This window comes from Heloderma suspectum, chromosome 1 (genome assembly GCF_057233095.1).
Source record: "Heloderma suspectum isolate Gila_16-S chromosome 1, 16-S_ref, whole genome shotgun sequence".
Taxonomy (NCBI): domain Eukaryota; kingdom Metazoa; phylum Chordata; class Lepidosauria; order Squamata; family Helodermatidae; genus Heloderma; species Heloderma suspectum.
The window spans coordinates 281,711,134-281,737,233 of NC_139458.1; the positions used below are offsets into that span (position 1 = coordinate 281,711,134).

Genomic DNA, 26,100 nt, shown 5'->3' on the forward strand with positions numbered 1-26,100 from the left:
TGTCATGCTTCTGTCAAAATCACCCCTTGTACATGTCTGTCACGCTGGCACAGTGTGTACATAAGAAAATTGCTTCAGCGTCTGACAATTTGACAGGTTTAAGATCTCTGGAAATGACTACATTATGTCCACAAGACATTTCCCTGAATAATAAAGTAGTAAAAATACTATTCTCCTTGTCTTGCTTTCCTCTGGGGGAGGGGAGGCATTGGCAGCATTTCAGAATAATAAGAGAATACAAACATCTAAGAAGCCTAATTCACACATCTCAGCAAAAACAATGCATTCCATTGAGAATGCCTGAGAACAACACAGTTGGTTCCATTTCAAAGGAATGTATACAGGTCAGGAGAGGGAAGTAGGGAAGAATGGGAGACATTCCTTGTCCTTTTGGTGGCTTTCATTGTGAATCCCTAAACTGCTTTTTTAATTGGGTTTTTAAAGTGTGTGTTGTGAGGAGGGAGTCAATGAGAGGTGCTGCTGAAAGATAAACTCCCAGCCAACTTTTGTTGGGTATGAAAATGATGTGTGTACTTCTCAGTCACAATGTGGAGTGGGAACCTACACGTTCACTCAATATTTCATTGAGAGAAACGGTGGAACAGGGCACTTCAAAAAACAAGAAATGTAAGGTTGTAGCCATGCTCTTATAGTAACACATTATGTAAAAATTATATTGTTACAAGAACCTTATTGCGTAATCCCAGTCTCCAGTGTTAATTGTTACAGTACTCTCAGGTAACAAATGTTATAATTAAGACAGTAAAGAGAGACCAGCTGGTGATTCATGAAACTCATGACTAGAGGCAAAGCTGAACTGTAATTTATTTCTAACTTTGTCAAAAAGAAATAGTATGACATTAAAATAAAATATTAAATATTAAGAAAAACTATTTACACTATAAAATATTGCATCTGAAAGTCAGAAAATGCCAGAAAATTTGCACGTACAAATTTAATTTGACATTTTGGTGTGTATTAAATTAAAGTGACACTGACTCTAAACATTTGCACTCGTATGTCTGCCAGCAAAACATTTATCTAATACTACCATAATATAATGTTTTGTAAAGTTGTAGCTATTGTTGTGTTCCCTCCACAACATGAACGTGCTGGAAACTGGAATACCAGCTTTAAGGATCAACCTGTTAACTACATAACCACATATAATTTTGTTCACAACAATCCTTCCTTTTTCAGCACAAAGACTGAACAACATAGCATTAAGCTTCTAAAGGCAAAAAGAAATCAGAACAGCAAATATTGTATAAGAACCATAAAGAAGAATATAAGGATTATTAAAACTTGGCTGTATTTGCATTTTTCATATGTTAAATCATGTGAACGTATGAAATACAAAACACAAATATGCATGCCATTACAGTAGCAAGAAAACTAATGAGAGTAAATGAAGACCTAATAAAGCAATGTTGCTTGTCAACCTATCCAGAACAAAAGTTAGTGCCTTAGAAATATACACTAAGATATTAAGATATGGGAAATGAGCTGCTACATGAAACATGTTTAAATTCACATCTCAACATTAAACATATACCTTTGTTGCAAGCTATGAAACAGAGGATGTAACTTCATCATGAAGACATGGATCCTTGTTATTTTTTAAAAAGAAAATGAAAATCAGAAACTGTAGTCAGTTTCAAGAAAATTCACAAAATTTTTGTGATGACAGTAATGAGGAACACAGATATTTGTATAAATAAATACACTAGTGAAATGTTCATCATTTACTTGGGCCATATTTACTTTCTTCCACAGAAATTCCTGTCCTTCTACTAAAACCAGATGTATGTGTCACTGTGGCTGGTAAATTTTCTGCTTAAGGAAATTCCCTGAATCCCTGAAACTGCTGTTTCCCCCATCGCAAACACACATGAATACACAGTTTTTATTCTATTTCTTCAAGACGAATGAAGGAGTAGATATAATTTTTTTACTAAAATATACAAGAATTCTAGTTAAAACAACAGCCATTGAGTGCCATTAAAAACAGGATGCTTTTACAGCACTTCTACAGGAAGCAGAAGGTCACAATTTCATGACTACTTATGGGAAATAAGGTCCCTGGAGCAACCAACAAGAAAATCTCTTTGGATGCTACAATGTGGCACAATGACAGTGTAGATAAGAGGCAGCTCTCAACTACTATAACATAACTACCTCCTCCCTAAGTTTCGATTAGGGATGGCAGAGAATTCTGCCACGGATCTCGGTGAGGCCGAATGCCAGCGCATTCGCCCCCCCGAAATCTGTGGCGGAATGGCCTGCCCCCCCCGCCCCCCCACAGATCCCACCCAGGACGAGACTTACCTGGGGCGGATCTTCCAGGTGGTGGCGGCAGCTGGTCTTCCGACCGGCTGCCGCCGCCACCATTTGCAGACTTGTAGGTTTTTGGGGGGGGGGTTTGTTTTCAAGACGTGACAGGCTACGTAAAGATTTATGTAGCCTATCATGGCTGGGCAAAAACAAAAAACAAAAACTGGGTACGTAAATGGCGGCTATGGCCGCTGCCATTTGCATTCCTTATTTTTGGTGTCTTAGTCTACATAAATATTTACGTAGACTAAGACGGCGAAAATAAGGGGAACACAAATAGCGTAGCGGGCGCTATTTGCGTCCCTTTTTCATTCGCCGTTTTAGCCTATGTAAATCTTTACGCAGGCTAAAACGGCGAGTCAAAAAGGGACGTAAATAGCGCCCGCTACGCTATTTGCATTCCCCTTTATTTTTGCCGTCATAGTCTATGTAAATATTTACGTAGACTAAGACGGCCAAAAATAAGGAACACAAATTGCAGCGGCTGTAGCCACTGCCATTTGCGTACGCGGTTTTTGTTTGTTTTTTACCCAGAGCCCTTTGCAGCTGGAAATCCGGCTGCAGACAGCTCTGGCCTGGGCCTGGCCGGCTGCTCCACGGAGCCGCCGCAGAGCACAGCCGGCCATCGAGGATTCCGGGGGGGAGGAAGGGAGCGCCTCCCCCCCCGTTGAGGATTCCGGGGGGAGGGACGAAACGCCTCCCCCCCCCACCATAAACATAATCCGCGGAAAGGTAAGTACATTTCGTACATCCCTAGTTTTGATGCTATGTCTTAAGTATGCATTATGTTTAGATACAAAATACCTCAGGTTTTCAAATAACTACTTGTCTGGTCACCTACGGTGAGTCAATATAGCTTCCAAGCAACCAGGAAAGGAAACTTTTCTAAATTAGAAGCGAGTCCGTCCTCCCCACAGTCTACTTTCAAACTGTTGGTGTGCTACAAATGACTAATACAGGTATGGTGTGGGTAGATGGGATAGTAAAACCACGTGTGGGATAGTAACAGTTGTGAATTTATTAGCAAGCACAGGTTATCTCTACATTCTCTGTGAATACAGCAAAAAGATTCTTAATATTCTGAGATAATGCAAAATCCACTACTGAAAGTACAAATATATATAATAAATAAATACATAAATATTAATGTTCAGAAGCAGCTTATACTTTAGTTGCAGGTAATTTCCTATAGGACTTCTATTTTGTTTATAGTATAAAATATGTACAAATGTAAGAATCAACCCCAGTGCCAACTTCCTCTTGTGTTTTTGCACAAGTAGAGTAATTGTTCCTAATTTAAATAGATGAATGTGAGAAAGACATGAAATATACCCACTGTATAGAAGAAGACAAATTTATATTGTGTTCTGTACCAGAGTGCATTATAATTAACCCAAAAATATACAACACAATAATATAAACCAAGTCAATAATTACACATTAAATAAACTACTAATCAAAATTTTAACTACTTACAATCCATCAATTCAAACAAAAAACCACATGTGCCAGCCTTCCCCAACCTGGTGCCCTCTCGATATATTGTGCTCTAACTCTTGTCACTCCTAGCCATTGTAGCCAATGACCATAGCGGCTGGAGATTATTTGAGTTGTAGTTGAACACATCTGGAGGGCATCAGCTCTTAAAGTGGTGGCCTGAATGAATGCAATTCAGAATGAATCAGTGGCTGCCATACTTTGGACATGCATCTTTGGGACACCTATCACCACTGCCACTGAATTCCTTGGCATGAATGAGGTCTGGATCCAAACCTATGTCAATACAAAACATTACCTCTTTGAGAGGTTTCAGATTATCAAATTTTATAATCTCACTGCATCTTCACGGGAACTAGTCATTTGTAATGACAGGCCAGTCCATGAAGCTATACTTACTGTGTCTCTGCAATTGATTGGAAATATAGTGAAGGGTAAGTGCACTAATGTACATTTTAAACATGACTGGTAGCTACAAACACCTCTGGATTGCTATGTAGTAGCAAATGTGCTACAATGTAGTGCTTCTGGAAGTACTTTATAGCCATCAAAATTCCCCAGTTTGAAATTACTCTTCTGCTGTTCAGACCACAGAAATTTCAGAACATCCATTTGCAAACATCATCTACTGGATGTTCCCAGACCTTTCCATTCCACTTAAAATGAATAAAAAAAAGAATTATAGTATAGTGTTGTGTCATGTCATGTACTATACTATACTACACTATACTATACTATACTATGCTATGAAGGAATGGGTGCTTCTGCACCAGTTCTTTCATGTCCCGTCTTAAACTGATCCTAAACAGCAACCTTTAACCAGAAGGCAGAACAAGTCTCTTTCATTAAAGAACAGTTTCAGTATGACAACCTCTTTCACTGGTAACCTCTTCATAGCTACACAGATGGGAGATCAAACAGCAGCACATTCTCCAGATGGTGACTTTGAGGAGTACTAGGCAAACAGTGACTATAAAATTATTCTTCCAAATTTGGCATAACAACACGATCCAAAGAAAAATGGTTTCCAAATTTGTGGATCCATACCCAGGTGGTGGCTTTACAAAGTTCTATTGTTAGTATATTTTGTATGCAAGCAACAGGTGCTGTCATAACTTTCATGGAATGTTTTGAGTCACTCAGGGAAATCCTACTCAACTAAATTAAAACACTATTATATATTTGATTACACATTGGCATTCCAATCCTAAACACTTGTTCTGAAGTGCAATACAATTGATGGAAGTTACATATGCATGCTAAGTATGCATGCTTCAGATCACAGCCTTATTTGGTAAGCATTTAAAGGTGCAATCCTATGTATGGTTAGATAGAAAAAAGTCCTACAATTCCCAGCATTGGGAATGCTGGGAGTTGTAGGACTTTTTTTCTGTCAATACATGCACAGGATTCTGCCCAAAGTAGCATTAATTGTTCCTTATTCATTATTTCCTCCATGTTTTAATTTTGTTGTGGTAGAGACTATATTCAAATAGCACCTCCTCTGTATCTATATACAAAAATAAAAAAAAAACACGAAGATTTAAAATACAATTTTAGGGCACTTGCTATAGTAATAAAGATGAAAGAAGGTATTATCTTAAAGCACAGAATACATGGAAATACTGGTTTTGCAAATTCAGCCCCTAAATCAGATAAATACAACAAAGGAAAATGCTCAGGAAAATAGGAAAATGCAGGGTACAGTCTTCTAAAATTATTTAGCAACTGGCTAGTTTGCGTTGGCTGAAATGAGCCTTCCGTGGTTATTAGTTCAGTTGCTGATGAATGTTTATGAAAATTTCAAGTATTCTGAAGTTTTTAAAACTGTCAGAACAAAACATCTAGGAATAGATGAGTCTCTGTGTTGGTGCCAGTGGAAAGGGAGTAAGAAGCACTGTTGAAGTATTGGTCAACAGTTAGATGGTATATGTGATTTTTTTAAAAAATATTACTACTTTTATTGGTTTTAAATAAAGATACATATTCATATTTTCTATAACATTAAATAAATGAACACAATTCCTTAAAATATCAGAACAAGAAACAATTACACAGTCCTGAAAGAATGCTCACACATCCATAGCTTACATCTTGTCATAATAATTTCGTATGTGGTTTCTTCCACAGGATCATGTATGTAAAAGTGATATATGCATGGGATGGGACTGGTATGTTGATGGTATATGTGTATAGTTTGTCTTTTATGTGAATTAAGTAGGGTGTGAAAAAGGGGAATAGACATAAAGAAGTGATTACACAGTAAAAATATATCCTGTTAATGCACATAGGCCTCCACTCGTAATATCTACTTTCAAGTTGAAACAATTCAGATATCTTTGGAAAGTAGGTATTCTGATTTAAATGACATGCAGACTCCCTTGCATATGAGCAGAATGCTACCATATCCAGTATCAAAGCTGAAATTTCACACCTTTCTGTCCAAAATCAATCTTATAATTAATGCAGATATCAAAGTACATGATCCAAGAAAATTGAGCCAGGGGCCCAGAAGTAACCAAAAAAGGTCCCATTTTGTTCCTGGTTTGGCGCAAGATGCAACATAATTAAATCATTTTAAGACTTCCTTCACATCTCTATTAAAAATATACCTTGATATTTTCACTATTAGCTAAATATGAGCAGCCAAGTAAATTTTTAAAACAAGCTGGACAGGCCTTTAGGTATAACGGTCAGCATAACGAAGAGATATAAAACTCTTCCACTCCAGTGTACTGGTTTGTCTGATAAGTTTTGTGATGTTCTCTGGTACTTGGTGCATTTTTTCTTAGGATAGGATATGGTCATGATCAAGACACATATTCTCTATGTTTTAAACTGAAAATAAGTGGGATATGAAGTCACCTGCCATCCCCTTGAGATGATAACCATTCATTTCAAGATTAGTTTACAGACTCTCCTTATTACAGACCTATCAGTACATCAAGTGTGTTTTGGTTATACTGGGATTTTATTTTTTATTTTATTTTACAGCATGTGTTATATCCCTCCTTTCCTCCAAGCAGCTCAGGGCAGCACATCTCCTTTTCCCATTGTCTCTTCACAACAACCTTGTGAGGTATATTAGGCTGAGAGAAAGTGACGGGCCCATGGTCATCCAGTGGGCTGCATGTTCTGAATGACACTTGGAAGCACTATTATTACAAAGAAGACACTGAGGACTCCCAGCTGAACTACCTACCTAACAGCAATTTAAGTCCTAAGAAAAATAAACAAAGCAAATAGATATCACAAATCCAGGTAAACCCTCCCAACCCTGCAAAAATATGTCAGGGATATTTCTATTTCAGATCTACAGTGCTTGGATGGAAGATGCAGAATATCAATCTCTCCTTTTCATAAAGCCTCGCTTTGGCAAGCACCAAGGTGCCAAACTAAATTTTACACAGGAAACATAGTTCTCACAGATTTCATAGAATAATAGGGTTGGAAGGGGCCTACAAGACCATCAAGTCCAACCCCCTGCTCAGTGCAGGAAGCCTGATTCCCAGGTGGTCTCCCATCCAAGCACTAACCAGGGCTGACCCTGCTTGTTGTTGATGAAAAGCAGCCATGGAAACTTACAAGTTTCAGGAAAGGAACAGTGTGGGGAGAAAGGCTGTTCAATCCTTTACCCCAACAGCTTTATTTCTATACAAAATTCCTCCCCACAACCAGCCAATCTGATAGCTTTCCAGGAGGACATGGGTATATTTATATACTGCTATTCACTGAAATTTCATAGCAGTTTGTATGTCACCTATGTAATGTCTAGTTTAGTCCTAAGCATGAGAGAAACGAAGGGGCAGGAGTATTAAAAGGTCACCAATTACTAAGGATGTTCTTACACTTCTTAGGAATACCTGCATTAATTCACTGTCTGTACACTAAAAAAAGCACAGTGAAGGAAGCCTTAAACATTACCAGTTTCCCTGCAAGTAGCTTATCCCTGAAGTAGCTTTGACAGAAAAAAATACCCACAAGCTTCAAGTATTTTGTAAGAGATGTCTTCATTTTCTTTCATTATGTTTCCTTTAATATTTTTTAATTCTGAAATCTAAATTTAGACTTGGGAATGGCTACTTACTAGTAATTATATTGTATAATATTATGTGTGTGCTACCTGTAACACACTTATTAACCATACATTTCCTCAAGCACAGAATGCTCATTAATATGAATATTTAACTCTTATTTATATCGGAATAGCAATAAATACTGAATGCATAATTTAAATATCCTTCCCAAAAAGAAAACACTTGAGAAGTATATTAACAGAGTTCATATACTTACCTATAAATTTACTATAAATTCAGTTACAAATTGCATAAAGAACATTATTTTGAGCATTATATTTTTTAGATTGCCTTTTCAGGCTGGTAGCTATCTTCCACCAGGATAAAATCCAGTTAGCTCTCATAAATTTAGTTACCCAAGCCAAGCTTGCTCAGCAGGCTATGCCTGCTTCACAGACAGAATGAAGATTTCTAATAAAAACAAAGCTCTGCAGGATGTGGTAATGACAATTCAATAGGTGACATTCTTTATTAGCATCTGAGGTAAACCACTACAGAAATATGACAACAAAAAAGTAGCAGGTGAATTATGTTAGAGGAAGAGCCTTACCACTTCTTAATGATCTGTTCATACCATTCAAGCCACAGTCTACTCCTCACTCATAATTCCTCTCTGTAAGCAATACTTCCCATGTATTCAAAGTGATGTGATGATTCTGAAGCTAATACTGACTAAGAAGAAAGTTCACCACAGCTAAATCTGGAATGCTTACTACATTCCAGATTTTCCCCATCTCACTTGGGCATGTAATCTGAAAGTTGTTTTCAGTTCTTTCAGACTTAGGTAAGTTCAACTAGTTTTTAGTAAGTTCAACTAAGTTCAGACCTGTGCCTGCAAAGAAATGCTAACAACGTCCAACTCCTCCATTGGAAACTGTTGGAGGAGGGGTGTTCCATGTAGGGATGTACGAAAGTTCCGCCATGGATCTCAGGGAGGCCGAATGCCAGCACATTCGGCTCCCCGAAATCGGTGGCGGAACAGCCCGTCCCCCCGGGACGAGACTTACCTTGGGCGGATCTTCCTGGCAGCGGCAGCTCCGGTGGCGGCTCCAGTGGCGGAGTGGCGGTGCGGCGGCGGCCGGTCTTCTGACCGGCCGCCGCCGCCACCATTTCCAGGTTAAAAAAAAAAAAAAAACACGTGATAGGCTACGTAAAGATTTATGTAGCCTATCACGGCTAGATTTTAAAAAAAACACCATGATAGGCTACGTAAATCTTTACGAAGCCGATCACGGCTGACTTAAAAAAAACAACAAAAAACGCACGTACACAAATGGCGGCGGCCATGGCCACCACCATTTGCGTTCCTTATTTTGGCACGTCTTAGTCTACGTAAACATTTACGTAGACTAAGACGGCGAAAATAAGGGGAATGCAAATAGATGCTACGCTATTTGCGTTCCCCTTATTTTCGCCATCTTAGTCTACGTAAATGTTTACATAGACCAAGACGTGCCAAAATAAAGAATGCAAATGGCGGCGGCCATGGCTACCGCCATTTGTGTACACGCATTTGTTTGTTTGTTTTTAAATCAGCCGTGATAGGCTACGTAAACATTTACGTAGCCTATCACGGCTGACTGCAGGGACGCAAACGGCGGCAGCTACGGCCGCCACCATTTGCACCCCTGCTAGCCAGCAGCCGGATGTCCGGCTGCTGGTGGAGCCGGCCGGCGGCTCCACAGAATCGCTGCAGAGCACAGCCGGCCGGCCAGGATTCCGGGGGGGAGGAACGGAGCACCTCTCCCCCCGGCCAGGATTCCGGGGGGAGGGACGGAACGCCTCCCCCCACCATCAACATAATCCGCGGAAAGGTAAGTCACTTTCGTACATCCCTAGTTCCATGTATGCAATAGAACTCCCACACCCAAAAGAATGCCCTGGAATGGGACACGTGTGTTATACAGCCATGTTTTTAATGGCCTGTTTTAGGCAAGTAACATTACATATATCCATTAAAATGTTGCATTTCTTTCTCCAAATATTAGGACGGTACTTGTTTATTTTATCTGTATGTACCTAAGGATCAGTTATGCTCGTATGTTTTGGTTATAGAGAAAGCTTGAAATTTACCTCCTACTTTTTATCTGGATAACGTAGGATTGTTCACTATTTAACATTGTAAACTACATTCTTCTTTTTACAAACAGGTAACTAATAGTTGTTTCCCATGCAATGGAAAATCCTGATTAACATCTTGGCAACCACCTTCCAGTTTTGGCAATACGGAGCCAGTGCATTCACTGTGTTTCCACAGGAATGCACAACTGCTCTTTTCTTGAGTTTTCTGCAACCCATAAGGTACTCAAGGGATTAATTCAACAAGCAGACAAATCTTTTTTGTATATAGATCACACTCTAGATCTACTTTTCCTCTATTTCTTTTGTGGTTAAATAATAAATCAATCTTGCTTGATCGTTCACTTTAATAGTTAGGTCAGCACTAAGAAACAGTGGACTCTCATACCACAGTTTCTGGATGTCAAATCTAAATGTGCAACATTAATTGAGAAATAACAATTTGGGACAATAATTGGACATCTTAAATACAGTTTATACTTTGCTGTACATCTCTGTCTCTCTGTTTTGGTTGTACAAAACTGGTTGGGTTTTTTTTAACATGCTATCATTTAAGAATTTCTTGGCTGGTGTAATCACATGTGCATGCCTGGTTAATGGCTGAAGATTCTTTCTGTTCCTTTGAGAACTTTCCCAACCCCATGTTTGCCTCATAATACTAATGCACAGTGGCAGGAGCAGGGAACATCTGCAGGGGAGAGTCAGCCCCGCAGAAAAGTACTGTTTAACTCTTTCCCTGCTTGTCAATTCTTCCATGCAACCCCACCACTTATTATTTTTCTCAGTTCTAATACATCTAAATAAAGCATCACCTTCCCAGATACAGGTTTCTCAAAGATCTCAGCAATGGCTGATAGTGCTCAGAACTTGGACACAACATCTAATTCTTATAGCCAGAGGAATCAACAAGGTCAGCAAAAACTAGTTGAACTTACTAAAAAAGAGTAAGTTTGAAAGAGTTGAAAACAACTCTCAGATTACATGCCCAAGTGACAAGGGGAAAAAATTAGATGGAGTCAAAATCAGTATATAAGTCAAGAACGTACTTAGTTTACATAATTACTTCTAATGTAGAATTGAGGATTAAGATTTTGGATTTTTGTACACTAGGCACACACAGCTTTAATAGAATGGACACACATGTGATAATGGCAGACCTGTGTGTAAGGTGAGGGGTAATTTTAAGCAGAAAAGCAGCCCCTCCCCCAGATAGTCCCGTCCCCCCCCGCCATACAGGTTCATCTCCCTCTCTGGGGGAAGGAGTGTGTAGGGGTAAAGTGGTGAACAGAGGAAGAATTCAACACTCCCACTTGCCTACTGGCTGTCTGGAACTCTGAACAGGTGCACTCCTGAGGTGGGGGGAGGATATACTGCAGCATTTTGTTGCAGGTCCCACTTGTTACTTCTGAAGGTAAAAGACAGAGTGTACAGGGACACCTTCAGTTACACCCATAGTTAAGCAATCAGGTTCCTCTGATTACAACAGAATTCAGGTGCAGGTAACTTTATCTGGATTTTGCTCAAAATGTTCATTTTCCAATTCAAACAAATTATTCAAGTCTATATTATCCTGTGTTCTACAGTCTATAAAATCTGACTTCATTGCTCTCATTTGATGTGCCTCACTAAAATATAACTGGAAGCTATTGATCCTCTCCCACTCCTTCAGGGTCCCTCTTGAGGTTCCTTCAGTTAACTTAAAAGCTAGTGTCAAAATTGTATAAAAGACTTTTAAAGTAATTAAGTAACATGCAGCTAAAATTGCATGGCTAACCTATGAAACATTCACTGAGGAGCCATAAGCTGAAATTAATATAACATGTCTGGGCACTTCTGCCACTTAGATATAGCATAATACAAGATCAAAGGAAAACAGGTCAAAGAGGAACATCAATAGATTTCTGCTCATTTTCTATTTTTTCCTTTCTTTAATTTAAAGGTAGGAGAATCAAGCTGGCAGCCCAACCTGACACTGCAAAATTAAAGTTTGTTTTCAATGCCTATCTTATTACATTGACTAAATTAAAACACACACCATGTCAACATATATATTAGAGTACTCACAGGCTATAGCATACGAGTTGGGACAATCTCAGCCTTCCACTCCTTAATATTTATATAAACCGTTTTTAGAAACAAACACACCATCTACACAGGAACTCCATTAATATGTTGGAATCATAAGGAATTGAGATCTTTTTTTTGGTATTGAATATAAAGATAATCCTGTTGCAATCCTGTGGGCTGTAGTATTGTGTCCTGTAGCATTAGCAGTTTTGATTAAGTGAAAACTAGAAAAGATGAAGGGTGCAATCCTGCTGAATCCTGCCCAAATGCATAGGACAGTGTGCAGAGCCATTCCACAGAAGCTAACATAGACCTGCCAGATCACTGCACAGCTGCTGGTGTATGCATACACTCCAGAGCAAGGTCTTACGCCCCTCCCCTGAGAGCATCCAGCATCTTGCTCTTCTTGTTCCTCATGGCCCTACATGTGGCTCTGCTCCTGCTTTTTCCAGACATAGCCTGGGCACAAGGGCCCTGGGCAAGAAGGAGGTTCTAGATGCCCCAGGAGAGGCAAGGAAGGTCACCTTGGAGCATAGAGATTGGCAAAGATGCTGAATCTGCTAGTAGTGTGGCAGTGAACTGACAATGGCCTAGCAAGGATACATTAGCTTATATGGCTGGCTCCACATGCTCTTCTACAATACATTAGAAGATTTACTGCAAGTCCAAAATACAATCCACACCAGTGTCACACTGGTATAGCTCCACCAGGTATGGAATGACACACAACTTCACAGTACTTTTGGACATAGTAAAATCATTACAAATGTTTTTGCCAAATCAGCAATGTTGCAGTGAATGATGCAGAAAGGTCCAATACCACCTCAAAGCAAATCTAAAGGCCAGAGTAGAGAAATCAACCAAGATTCATAATCAGATTACCCATCTCTTTATAGTTAAGTAAAAAGTAGCTGCAGAGAGGTGGGGATGATGAGGCAATTCAGATTGGGACTGTAGTGCAAGGGCAGTAAATATAGTACATCAAACTATGGAATTCACTACCACAAGACGTAGCGATGGCCACCAATTTGGATGGCTTTAAAAGGAGGTTAGACAAATTCCTGGAGGAGAAGGCTATCAATGGCTACTAGTCCTGATGCCTCCTTTATCAGAGGCAATAAGCCTATGTACATACACCAGTTGTTGGGAACCATGGATGGGAGGGCGCAGTTGCACTCATGTCCTGCTTGCGAGTTTCCCATCAACAGCTGAGCGGCCACTGTGTGAACAGAATGCTGGACTAGATGGAGCCTTGGTCTGATCCAGCATGGCTCGTCTTATGTTCTACCCGACCCATTTTCCTGATTAAAATCACCCTCTTAAAGCTGCTAGTCTCCCTGTTAAAGAAAATGCACGTGTCCCCTTCCATGCATACCACAGTTCCAATCTTAATCACAACCTCTCCCTCCTTCCCCCTCTCCTGTTTTTTTACCTTAATTTAAAGAGGCAGGATCCCAGTTTTCCAGTTTTATGCTTAGGTCAACCCACACTGATAGCCCTACTCAAAGAAATCTGTCAGATGTGTTCTAAGCTTCTGATAACATCAGAAACATCAGAATCATTTAAAAACATTATTAAGCACACTAGGAGCCCAATCCTAAAATGTGTTGCACCACACCATGAGCCCTTCATACCAGAGCTACACCAATGTACTGCCACAAATTATGGCATTATAGCAGTGTTACAGTACTGTTACATTGGCACTGTAAACAAATATGCCAGCACACATATTTAGAATCAAGAGTGTCAAGAATTTTTATATTTCAACATCATATCAGCTGCCTCTCAAGGTCTTTCAATACAGTTAACAAGTGTTAAATCCTACTTGCAAGTGTTAAATCCAGTTCAAAACCATTTGTATCCCAAGAAGAGAATAATACTCCTTCCCTGGCTACTGTGTACTGAGCGGTTGGTCAGGGGAGAATGTTTGTGGTTGGGTGATGGAGGCAGGGACAAGCAGCAACAGCTAGCTGCAGTCATGTGTCATATAGCTAGCTTCAGTCGTAGGAGTCAGGAGTCGGCCAAGTACTTAAAGCCAAATGCCCACCCCTACAACACAGTCCACTAGTAACTTGGTAGCAAGGGTGCTCCAAGCTGCTCTGGGAGAAGACCCTGCTCAGGATGTGAACACAGCAAGGCACAGGGGCATTTTCAGCCATGTGGGTGAGCCCATGAGGTGGATGCAGTACAGTGGCGACCAACACAGACAGCAGCATTTGGCCCATCAGTGGGCTATGAAGCATAGTAGTGCCATACAGTACCCACAGTACCCAATTCCCTGCAAAGTATCAGCCTAACATCCCTTAATTATTTGGTAGAGGAAGGATCTGGGAAAGCAACCCCCCCCCCCCTTTGCAAGGAAGAGAACGGGGTAAGCCATAAGCCCAGGCCATTATTACTACAGAAGGAATACAGAACCACAGGAAGTGGTGAATCACCCTCTCCACATATACGCTATAGGAAGAAACTTTGGGATTGGTTTAGGGCCATCTGCCCCACCCACATACTGAAATTAGTCTACGGGAGACAATCATAAGCCTTGTAAAAAGGTGGCCCCCAAAGAAACAAAAAGAGGTCTGGGGAAAAGGGCAAGAGTCCTGCAGCAAGATGCCCTCTCTCCATGAGGAATCTACTCTCCATGAGGAATCCCATAAGGATGAAAATGGTATAGCAGAATTCAATGGAACTGTTAGATACATTTGAGAGAGCTGTTGTCAAAGATTAACAATTTTATCTTGTGAATGGGAGGGTATGCCTATTTTCCAGGCACAGTATTGTTTTCTGGGATAACTAGTACACCTGTCACTGAATAATGGCATACAGCTCAACCTCAGCTCATTCACCAGGCTGAAGTGGTCTGCAAGGCAAAGCATGGTATTGAACCTTCCACCATCAGCCTTTTTTCCATCATGTCAGAGACCACCCTCTGCCAGACATTTTAGTTATCCACCTGGGTGAGAATGACATCAGCTCAGGAATAGGCAAATCATTAAGGGATTAGGCATAGGCACATACAGAATTACAATGGGACAAGGTAACTGAATGTGCATGGTATGGTCCAAGCTGTTACAAAGAAGGACATATTCATGGCTGAATCTCCAAAGGCTCTAGATAGAGCCTGGAGAAAAATCAATAGAAATGTAGAAAGGCAAGCAGAGGAAAATGGTGGCCTCTACATAGCACCCCCTGAGATACAGCTTTCCCAACCACAACTGTATAGAGTAAGATGGCTTACACCTCTCAGAAGAGGGCTGCGATATATTTTTGCATGACCTACAGCAGCAATTGCCGGAGCTTTTCCAGGAGATAGCCCCTTCCTATGACTGAGACAGTGTGGTTAGAACAAAGAATAACAAAGATGAATGGGCATCCCGAGGCAACAAGCTAGGTGAAGGAGGTTCCTCATACCATTCTGCCAGGATCGCAGGACTGGAAGAAGCAGACAGAAACAACCTTGGGACATGCCTGCCTTGCACACCAGAGTTAGCTAGTTTGTGGGGGGTGGGAGAAAGCCTGAACAGGGCTCCCCTCACCATACCACAAGATGTGTGCTGAGTATGACATAAGGACAGTGAACTAACTTCCAGGGTTAAGCTCTCCCAATTATTATTATCCATTCACACTGTTCTACTAGTTAGGAAAAGTTGTTGCAGATCCCATTAGGAATTCACTAAAGCTGTGGCCAGATTTTAACCCAAAGCTTGGGTTTTACTTCTTTATTCACCACTGCATCCACAACAGGTGGGATACAAATGGTACAATGGGTTGTCTCAAAAGGGCACACTACAGCCCCTTCCAGTTTTCCTTTGCCGTTTCCTACACTACGCATAAACCTCATCTAAGTGAAAGGGGAACTCCCCTCTCCCTTGCTCAGAGTGTAAGGTTCTGATCCAGTGCTAAGTCAGGAATCTCTGCTCCTAGAGAAGTTACAGGCTGATGAGAAGGGGTATTAGTCAGAGTGTTGTGGAAAACAGTATATCATGAAATGGGCTTCTAGTCCTCCCAGAGCACCCTGAGGAAGGGAAATGAGCATCACTACCTCTTCCCCTAAGTATCTTTGTCCTTTGTACAGCAATTACAAAATAAAGGAAGCTCACTGCCTCTCAGTCAGCAGAGTGGTGAAGCTGGCCCATCCCTTGCCTGTCCATTATATAGGTTCGTTAGAACCTATGCAACACTTCATAATTTCTGTAGTGTGGATCCCTCAAATCTGGCTTATGCTGCAGATACCTCATTCACAAACTGCAAGTTCACTGAGGCTGCAGTCCTATGCATGTTTAGACAGAGAAAATCCCTACAATTCCCAGCATTCCCCAGCCAGCTGGTAACTGTAGGAGTTTTCTCTGTCTAAACATGCATAGGATTGCAGCCTAATAGTACTTAGGAGACTTGCACACATTAATAAGCAATTACAGGTGAAATCCTATGCATGTTTAGACAGAAAAAAGTCCTATGGCTGGTTGGGGCATGCTAGGAGTTGTAGAACTTTTTCCTGTCTAAACGTGGATAGGATTGTGCTCCAAGTATGTTAGAATGTTTAAATGACTCTAAAACATTCTGAAGGCTGCAATGCTAAATACATTTACCAGGGACTAAGCCCCATTGGATACACATAGGATTGTGCTTCCCAGCACTTGCTTCCCAGCAACTGAAGTACGTTTAGAAATTAACAAGGCTAATTTCCAAGTAAATGTGTTTTTGATCAGGAAGTACAACTCACATTCAAACATCCATGATATCATTTATTTTCTCCCATTTTACACCCTTCCTTCCCAAAGAAAAATTGTGAAAAGAAACTCATACAAAACAAAACTATTTTAAAAAGCAAATTGTAACTATACCCATTATAGTACTTTTAAGAAGCTGTACATTGAATAAGTATATTCAATAAATTTTATATTCACAAACATCTCTAAGAATGCTGACTACTATATATGCATATTAAGTGGATTCTACTAAAAGGTAATATTTATGTGGTATGTTATTTTAAATTTAAAAGAAAACTAAGACAAAACTATATAAATCCAAACAGAAACAGAAACAACTACAATGCTAAAATGCAAGAAAATTCCATCTCAAATTCAAGTCTCTTTAGTTTAACTATGTGAGAATTTCAACAATCCTCTATTCTCTCCTCCAACATGCACTATTTCTTCCATTATGTTTGGATGAGATTACGTTTCCACCGACCCATCATTTTCTTTAATGAATTTAATTTAAAAAGGATTATAGTATGCCTAATGATGGAGGCTGAGACAAAAGAAAGTGACCTGAAGTAAGAAGCCCCTGGACTGTAGGACCTAACTCTACTGAGCAAAGAGTTTTTAGGAAAAGACTGAAAACAGCAGCAGTTCATACCAGTTCCTCCTTGCCACAAGACTCATTAAGATATCCAAGGTGAATGGAAAGTGATTACTCATAATGCCAGATAGGAGATAAAAATGCCAAGATTCTGGCATGGGTAAAGGGTGATGGGAGGAGGAAAAGACTGTCCTACAAAACAGGATGAAAGGTGACAGGCGCCACGACTGAGAAGATACTAAAAATACTGCAATCCACACAGTCAGCAATCTGGGATTTTTACCTGTGCTGAGAAGGTAGATGCTGGTGATGTTGGAGGAGGTGAATCATGCAGATGGCTCTCTTCTTCCTCAGGAGAATCATCCAGGAGAACTTTGCCGCTCTTGTTGAGTTTCCACATTATTGGGAGGTGGAAACGGGGGTGGGGACGGAGAGGAAGGGGGAGGAGGAAGAGGAGAAGTGGCCGGGGACTTATTGATTCCTGAGAAAGCGGAAGACAGAATGAGGGTAAAATGGGAATGACTTTGCTATTCAGGTAACACCCACCCTAAATTAAAAGCATTCACAGACACGTAGATGAGAGAAGCTAGACAGACAGATCCTAGTGTGAAAGAGGACAGACTTACAGGCAGGCTCCTGAAGTATGAAAGGACACAAAATACTGGAGAAGGTGGACACGGACACGCACATATATCCTTGCACACACACCCCTCACCCTCATACCAGACCACTGCCTCACACTTCTTGGCTCCACCTTAACACCTCTAGGGACCAGCAGGTTCATCCCTAGTCCCCATTCCATAAATAAGAAGTGCAAGGGCTCAATGCTCCAGCGGCCCTGCCACCCTTAAAATATAACGGGTCCGGCTGTAGTGGTGATTGACCTGAAGGGGGGGGGGGTGTGCGTGTGTGTGCGCGCGCGCGCGCGCAATCTGTACATGCCCAGAGGCGTTCCAGCAGCGATGGGGGAGAGCGGGGAACCCCAAGGAAACGCGTCACGTTTTCACCGCTGTGAAAACGGGTGGCGGGGCTGAGCCCCGCGGCCACAACTGCCCATTCCCGCTGCCCCGCGGCCACGCCTCCCGCCGCTGCTGCCCCCTCTTCTTCGGCAAAAGAGGGGGAGGCTGGGCCGGCCGGCCGGCCAGGCGGCGCCCCACCCCTTCCTCCTCCGTTTGCGCTCCACGCGGCGTCGAGGGAGCAGAGGTCGGCGCCGTGCAGGGCGCGGGGTCGGCGGCGAGGGAGGGGGAAGAGCGCCCGGCTCCGGCTGTCAGGCTGCCTGCCCGCGTGCCCTCCGCGCCCCCACCCCGCGGCTCGCCGCGGCCCTGCACGCCCCTCACCTGCGGCTGCTCCTCGTCGTCGTCAGAGCGGCCGCCGCCGCCGCTGCGCAGAGCCTCCGAGCGGCCGCTGCCATGTTTGCGGCGGACTGGGCGGCGGAGGGAGCCAGCGGGCGGAGTTGGGGTAGCGGGGGGGGAGCGAGAGCGAGAGAGAACGGGCTTGCCTCGTCGCCACGGCAACGCGCGCCGCTGCGGCCTGGCGAAGGGGGCGAAGCCCTCCTCGCAACCGACGCGCGAGTACGCGGAGCCGCGTTCTCTCTCGCCCTCCTCAGGCTCTTCGGTCCGCCCGCCCCGTCGAGAATACGGGACGGTGCCCCACACCCTGCCGTGGGGGGGGGGGGGAGTTGGTGCATCGTCCTCAGAGCGTCCCCGACACGACCACAGGCACCAGCTACCCCCGCTCACGCCTCCATTCCTCCACCAGGTGGAACAGGATTCAGTTCACCCAAAACCTTTTGTGGAGGCCCCCCAACTCTCCTGCAGCTATCCGCTCTCAACACCCCTGCACCGAAGTCAACACCTCTCCAGAGGTACTCCGCTCTAAGAACGGAAGACGAGCCCTGCTGGATCAGACCAAGGCTCCACCGGGTCCAGCGTTCTGTTCACGCAGTGGCCAAACAGCGGTCAGCCAGGAACCACAAGCAGGGCACCAGCGCAACAGCACCCTCCCACCCATGTCCCCAGCAAAGGGCTGAATCCACACGTTGCAGTTCCACCGTTAACATATTGCAGTGATAACTATTGGTGCACATGACACCAATGGGCACCAATAGTTGTAACTGCGGTATGATAACCGTAAAACTGCTATGTGTCGATTCAGCCCACGCCACCTCTGATACTGGAGGTAGCAGATCACCATCCGGACTAGTAGCGGTTGAGTCTTCTCAAGAGTGAGGTTTGACTCGAACTGTTTAAGCAAGTCCCGCCAAGAAGTCCCATAGTCACCTTAATATTGTGGCACGTGTGTGCTTTTATTGACAAGAGCCCTACTTCATTCAGAGGAAATATGTCAGCCTTGAAGCTATCAGAAGACTCGTTGTTGTTGTTATATTTATACCCCGCCCTTTTCCCAGTACTGGGACGCAAGGTGGCTTACAAACATTAAAACATATACAATTAAAGGTAAAAATATACAAAAGTTAAAATATAATTGAACAACAATACAATTAAAGTTATATTAAAAACATTAAAACAGCATTTTAAAACACCGTTTTAAAACAGCATAGCAGCTTATGCCCAGGTTCCAACTGTGTCCCAAAGGCCTGCGGGAAGAAGAATGTTATAGCCTGCCTCCGGAAACACATCAAGGAGGGAGCCATCCTAGCCTCCCTGGGTAGGGTGTTCCACAGCCGTGGGGCAGCCACCAAAAGTTCCTGTGACAGTGGTGGGACTGAGAGAAGGGCCTCCCCAGAGGATCTCAGGACATGGGCAGGTTCATAAGGGAGGATACGGTCTTTCAGATAACTTGGACCGGAGCCATATAGGGCTTTATAGGTCATAGCCAGCACTTTGAATTGTGCCCGGAAACAGTCTCGAAGGGAGTTGTATGCTCCCTGTAACCAGCCCCAGTCAACAGTCTGGCAGCAGCTCTGTGGACAAGCTGCAGTTTCCGAACACTCTTCATCGGCAGCCCCACGTAAAGCGTGTTGCAGTAATCCAAACGGGATGCAACTAAGGTATGTGTAACCATGGCCAGATCAGACATCTCCAGGAGCAGGCACAGTTGGCACACTAGTTTTAACTGTGCAAAAGCACTCCCAGCCACCGCTGAAACCTGAGCATCTAGGCCTAGGGCTGAATCCAGGAGCAGCCCCAAACTGTAAACCTGAGTCTTCAGGGGGAGTGCAACCCCATCCAACACAGGCTGAATCCCTATTCCCTGATCTGCCTTTTGACTGACCAGGAGCACCTCTGTCTTGTCTGGATTAAGTCTCAATGTGTTCTCCCTCATCCAGTCCATTACTGATGCCAAACACTGGTTAAGGACAGAAACAGCTTTCTTGGAATCTGGTGGAAAGGAGTAGTAGAGCTGGGTGTCATCAGCATATTGGTGGCACCGAACTCCAAAACTCCGGACAACCTCTCCCAGTGGTTTCATGTAGATATTAAATAGCATGGGGGACAGAACAGAACCCTGAGGGACCCCACAAGCTAACAGCCATGGAGTCGAGCAGGCATCCCCCAACACCACTTTCTGAGTTCTCCCCCCTAGGAAGAAATGGAGCCACTAAAACAGTACCTCCAAAAGTACTTCTTCCTAGGGGGGCATACCCTAGGATACCCTACATCCTAGTGAGGCATACCATGGTCGATGGTATTGAACGCTGCTGAGAGGTCCAACAGAACCAACAGGGACACACTCCCCCTGTCCAGTTCCCAGCATAGGTCATCCACCAAGGTGACCAAAGTTGTCTTCATCCCACACCCAGGCCTGAAACCAGATTGAAATGGATCAAGATCATCCGTTTCATCCAGGAACCCCTGGAGCTGAGAGGCCACCACACGCTCTAATACTTTGCCCCAAAATGGTACATTAGACTGGACAATAGTTATCTAATATGGTGGGATTTAGGGAAAGGTTCTTCAACAGAGGTCTCACAACTGCCTCTTTTAAGCATAATGGAACAATGCCTTGTTCCAGAGAGGCATTAACCACTCCCTTCTCCACTCAGCCAGTCCTCCTCTGGCCTCTTTAATAAGCCAGGAGGGGCAAGGATCTAGCATACATGTGGTGGCTCTCACCGCTCCAAGGATCCTGTCTACATCCTCGGGCTGCACAAATTGAAAAGAATCCATCAATCCTGAACAAGCAGGAGCCAAAGTGACATCCACAGGATCTGCATCAACTACAGCATCCAAGTCAGAATGGATTCGAGCGATTTTATCAGCAAAGTGCTGGGCAAATTGTTCACAGCAGGCTGTCAAGTGGTCAGAATTTTCATCAAATGGGGCAGACTGTAGAAGGCCCCTGGCCACTCAAAACAGCTCCACTGGCCGGCTCCCTGCAGACACAATGGTGGCAGAAGAGAAAGACGTCTTTGCTGCCCTCGCTGCCACGGAGTAGGCTTTCAGATAAGCTCTAGCCTGTGTTCGATCGGGCTCATTCCGTGTTTTCCGAATTTTTCTTGCTGCAACAGACTGATGGATAGGATTGCAGTCCACAAAACACTTTTGACAATAACAGTGTATATTAGTCTTCAAGGTACCATAAGGCTCTTTGTTGTTTTAACTTAATAAGTATCACAAAGATGTAAACTAGATGTCTATGATCATGAGTGTGGTTTCCTGCTCCTATAATTAATAAACAACATGGCTCACTTTAGCAGGGGATGGGGAGAATGACATATTGTAACCATATATAGCTCATCAATGGTCATTTGGCCATCTTTTTACAATGTACAACTTTTCCTCTATATCTATGTGTGTGTGTGTATGAGTCTTGTAGTATATATATAAAACACTTCATTCATGTGCATAATACAGTTGGTTTCCTGGTTTCTAGTTGATAAAAATCTCAAACAAATTGGAGATTAATTGCATTTTAATGGCCATTGTTCCATCTAGCTCAGTATTGTCTACACCGCATGTAGGCAACCTGTGGTCCTCACAGACCTTCCATAGGGCCCACTTAAGTACTCAAGTTGCCACTGCCACCTCTGAATTTCCACTGCCAAATTTTGTTTGATTAAGATGGGAAGGACGGTGCTCAGGGAGTGTCATCCCCATGCTCATCCCCCTCATGTGGATCACGCTCTTCCCAATCAGTCAAATAGCTGTTGGGCAGGCTGAGAGGAGTGTGATCTCTCCCTGCTGGGATGGAGAGGGTGCTGCGCTTCTCCACTGCAGTGTGTGAGTGAGAGACAGTAAGAGAGAATGGGTAAATGACTGTGTGTCCAAGCCATGCCCACTGCTGGCTCTGGCCGCACTCACTGGCATGAAGTCCACAAGTATGTCCTCACCTAGCACTGCAAGTGGCCTTCATAGGCAAAAAGGTTGCCTACCCCTGGTCTACCCTGACCAGCAGTGGCTTTCCAGGGTTTCAGACAGAAGCCTTTTCAAGCCCTACTTTAAGATACTAGGGATTGAACTTGGAACTTTTGTGCATGTGGCAGAATTCTGCACCTGAACTATAGCCCTTCCTCAGTTATTAAATTAGTATCAAATGTAGCATACAATCATAGAATCATAGAATAGTAGGGTTGGAAGGGGCCTACAAGACCATCAAGTCCAACCCCCTGCTCAATGCAGGAATCCAAGTCAGAGCATCCCTGACAGATGGCTGTCCAGCCTCATCTTGAATGCCTCCAGTGTGGGAGAGCCCACTACCTCCCTCGGTAATTGGTTCTATTGGCGTATTGCTGTAACAGTCAGGAAGTTTTTCCTGATGTTCAGCCGGAATCTGGCTTCCTGTCACTTGAGCCCATTATTCTGTGTCCTGCATTCTGGGATGATCGAGAAGAGATTTTGGCCTTCCTCTCTGTGACAACCTTTCAAGTACTTGAAGAGCACTATCATATCTCCCCTCAGTTTTCTCTTCTCAAGGCTAAACATGCCCAGTTTTTTCAGTCTCTCTCCATAGGGCTTTGTTTCCAGTCCCCTGATCATCTTTGTTGCCCTCCTCTGAACCCTCTCCAGCTTGTCTGCATCCTTCTTAAAGTACAGTGCCCAGAACTGGACACAGTACTCAAGATGAGGCCTAACCAGTGCTGAGTAGAGGAGAACTAGTACTTCCCGAGATTTGTAAGTTATGCTTCTATTAATGCAGCCCAAAATAGCATTGGCCTTTTTTGCAGCCACATCACCTTGTTGGCTGATATTCAGCTTGTGCTCTACAACAATTCCAAGATCCTTCTTGCGTGTAGTGTTGTTGAGCCAAGCATCCCCCATCTTGTAACTGTGCATTTGGTTTCTTTTTCCTAGATGCAGAACTTGGCATTTATCCCTATTAAATTTCATGCTGTTGTTTTCTGCTGAGGTATATTATGTCCACAGTCGAGGTATATTATGTCCACAGCATTCCCACAGTCCACAAGGGAGGTTACCTGATCAAAAAATGAGATCAGTTTCGTCTGGCAGGATTTGTTCTTGACAAATCCATGTTGGCTTTGAGCAATCACTGCATTGTTGTCAAGGTGCTTACAGTCTACAGATGGGTTGCTTTATAATCTGTTCCAGAATTTTCCCAGGGACTGATGTAAGACTGACTGGTCTGTAGTTCTCAGGTTCCTCCTTTTTACCCTTTTTGAAGATAGGGACAATATTAGCCCTCCTCCAGTCATCTGGCACTTCACCCGTCCTCCATGATTTCTCAAAGAGAATAGACAGTGGTTCTGAGAGTTCTTCTGCCAGTTCCTTTATTACTCTAGGATGCAGTTCATCTAGCCGTGGAGATTTGAACTCATTCAAAGTAATTAGGTGTTGCTTGACCATATGCCTATCAATCTCAAGCTGCAATCCTGACCCTCTAGCCTGTACTTCGTCTTTGCCAGTGGGGTCATAGACCCTCTTTTGGGAGAAGACTGAGCCGAAGTAGGAATTGAGCGCTTCTGCCTTTTCTTTGTCATCTGTTATCGTTTTGCCATCCTTATTTAATAGTTGAACCACCATGTCTTTCCTCTGCCTTTTACTATGCACATAGCTGAAGAAAGCCTTTTTGTTGCTTTTAGCATCCCTCGCTAACCTCAGCTCATTCTCAGCTTTAGCCTTCCTGACACCACCCTGCAATTCTGTACGACCTGCCTGTACTCTTCCTTTGTTGCTTGGCCTTCCTTCCACTTCCTATATGTGTACTTTTTTGTTTTTAAGTCATCTCTTAGCTTTTTGTGAAGCCACATCAAATTCTTCTGTTGTCTTCCACCTTTTTTTTCTTGTTGGAATTGTTTGTAATTGTGCCTTGAGAATTTCCTTTTTAAAAAACTCCCACCCATCTTGGACTCCTTTTCTCGTTAGAGTTACTAGGTTTTGGCTAGCCCCTCTTAGTCCTCATTAATGCTCAATACTCAAATACTAGGGAAGAGAAAAGAGAGCTGTTAACATTTCCAGTGTGTATTCAGTCAATTTTAAAATAAAATGTTTGCTTTGTAAACTTTGCTTCCCCTTTAATTTATTTTTCCCCATAAAGATTATACTTTGTGTTAAGTACTGAGTCTTATGGCTTCACCTCATTTCTATTTCTAATTTTAATTCATCTTATGTTTAATATTAGGCCTGTAAACTTCAAACACTTAAAACATTCCTTCACATGGATAAACTGGTTTAAGTGGGTTCTAAAATAATAGTCTTATATCTAGTTACAGTGAAATGTATACTTACCTTCTTCTTCTGTGTGCATAAATATTTTGCCTTGGGAAAGACATTTTGTTCTTTCTGGCTTCACATACTTCTAAGGTGATGAAATAGCGTAAGAAGCCAGGGAGTTTCTTCTGTGATGAATACAACTGCTTTAGGCCAAGTAGCTTCGCAAAAAGAAACATGTATGTCAGGCTTACTACAGTTATATTATCTTTATATAAAGGATACATTCAATTAATCCTTTCCTGTTGCTTTTCTTCTCTGGAAGAAGTGGCAGTTCAACCTCAAGTTTCTTACTTTCTCACCATTAAAGGAAATGGTTAATCTTAGACAAAACTCCTGCCAAAAGCCCCAACCACATTTTCACTATGTCTTCCATGTATTTCATCCACCTTCTGAGGTGGCTGAAATCCACCCCAGCCATTCCCATCACCATCACCATCACATTCTAATTACATTGTCAGGCAGTGACCCAAGAGGAGATGGTTTCACAATTTTTGTACTGCCTTGCTGGGTTGTTGGAAAGTGCTAATGGTCAAATTCTGCTCTATGTATGTCAGGAATGTCAAGGAGAGCTAGATTCCCCCTCATTGGCTGATCCCCTTTCTACATAGTCAGCACCTCATCCTAAAACCCCAGAGATAAAAAGAGTAGGTTTTCCCAACTTATGTCTCTCCATCAAATGCTTCCATGAACTGCCTGGGATGACCATGACATGCTATTTTGCACATCAGCTGAAGATACTTTGTAAATTACTAAGTTTGCCTTAGATATTGTATAGTTCAGTTAGTGAATATATGTTTTCTTTCTTTTAATGTAGTATTGTATTTCTCTTATAATGATGAAAATAAATCTGTTCCTTTAATTTGTGCTCTAGAGTTGACAAAATTTATTTGCTTAACTACAAGATCTGGTCTTACCCACTTTTGCCTAGCCAATTGCCCATGATCCAAGTTAAGATTGGGTGAATGGGAAGAACAGGTTGAATTTGACTGGAGGAGACCAGCTTGTGAAGTGTTATTTCCCTACTCACAAGACGTCCTATAGCTCTGAAACACCTCCATCTTCAAAGCTGGGAAATCTTGGAGGTGGCGGCAGCAACTATCTTAAAGGGGGCACAT

The 26,100-nt window shown here is 42.7% G+C and overlaps 1 protein-coding gene across 4 annotated transcripts in view; it reads right to left on the reverse strand.

Annotated features, from left to right (window-relative positions):
• The window catches only part of TDRP (testis development related protein), a 35,340-nt gene extending 16,557 nt beyond the window's left edge, over nucleotides 1–18,783 (reverse strand). The window contains exons 1-2 of one of the 4 annotated variants that reach the window (XM_084826756.1): nucleotides 18,692–18,783; nucleotides 17,638–17,835 (exon numbers count right to left, since the gene is read on the reverse strand). In XM_084826756.1, the coding sequence (XP_084682882.1) occupies nucleotides 17,638–17,754 (117 nt within the window). In that variant the 5' untranslated portion in view covers nucleotides 17,755–17,835; nucleotides 18,692–18,783. Of the gene's footprint in view, nucleotides 1–17,637; nucleotides 17,836–17,980 lie in introns of all 4 variants that reach the window. The other 3 variants (XM_084826757.1, XM_084826758.1, XM_084826759.1) reach the window with 3 other exon arrangements.
• Nucleotides 18,784–26,100: the final 7,317 nt, after the last annotated feature.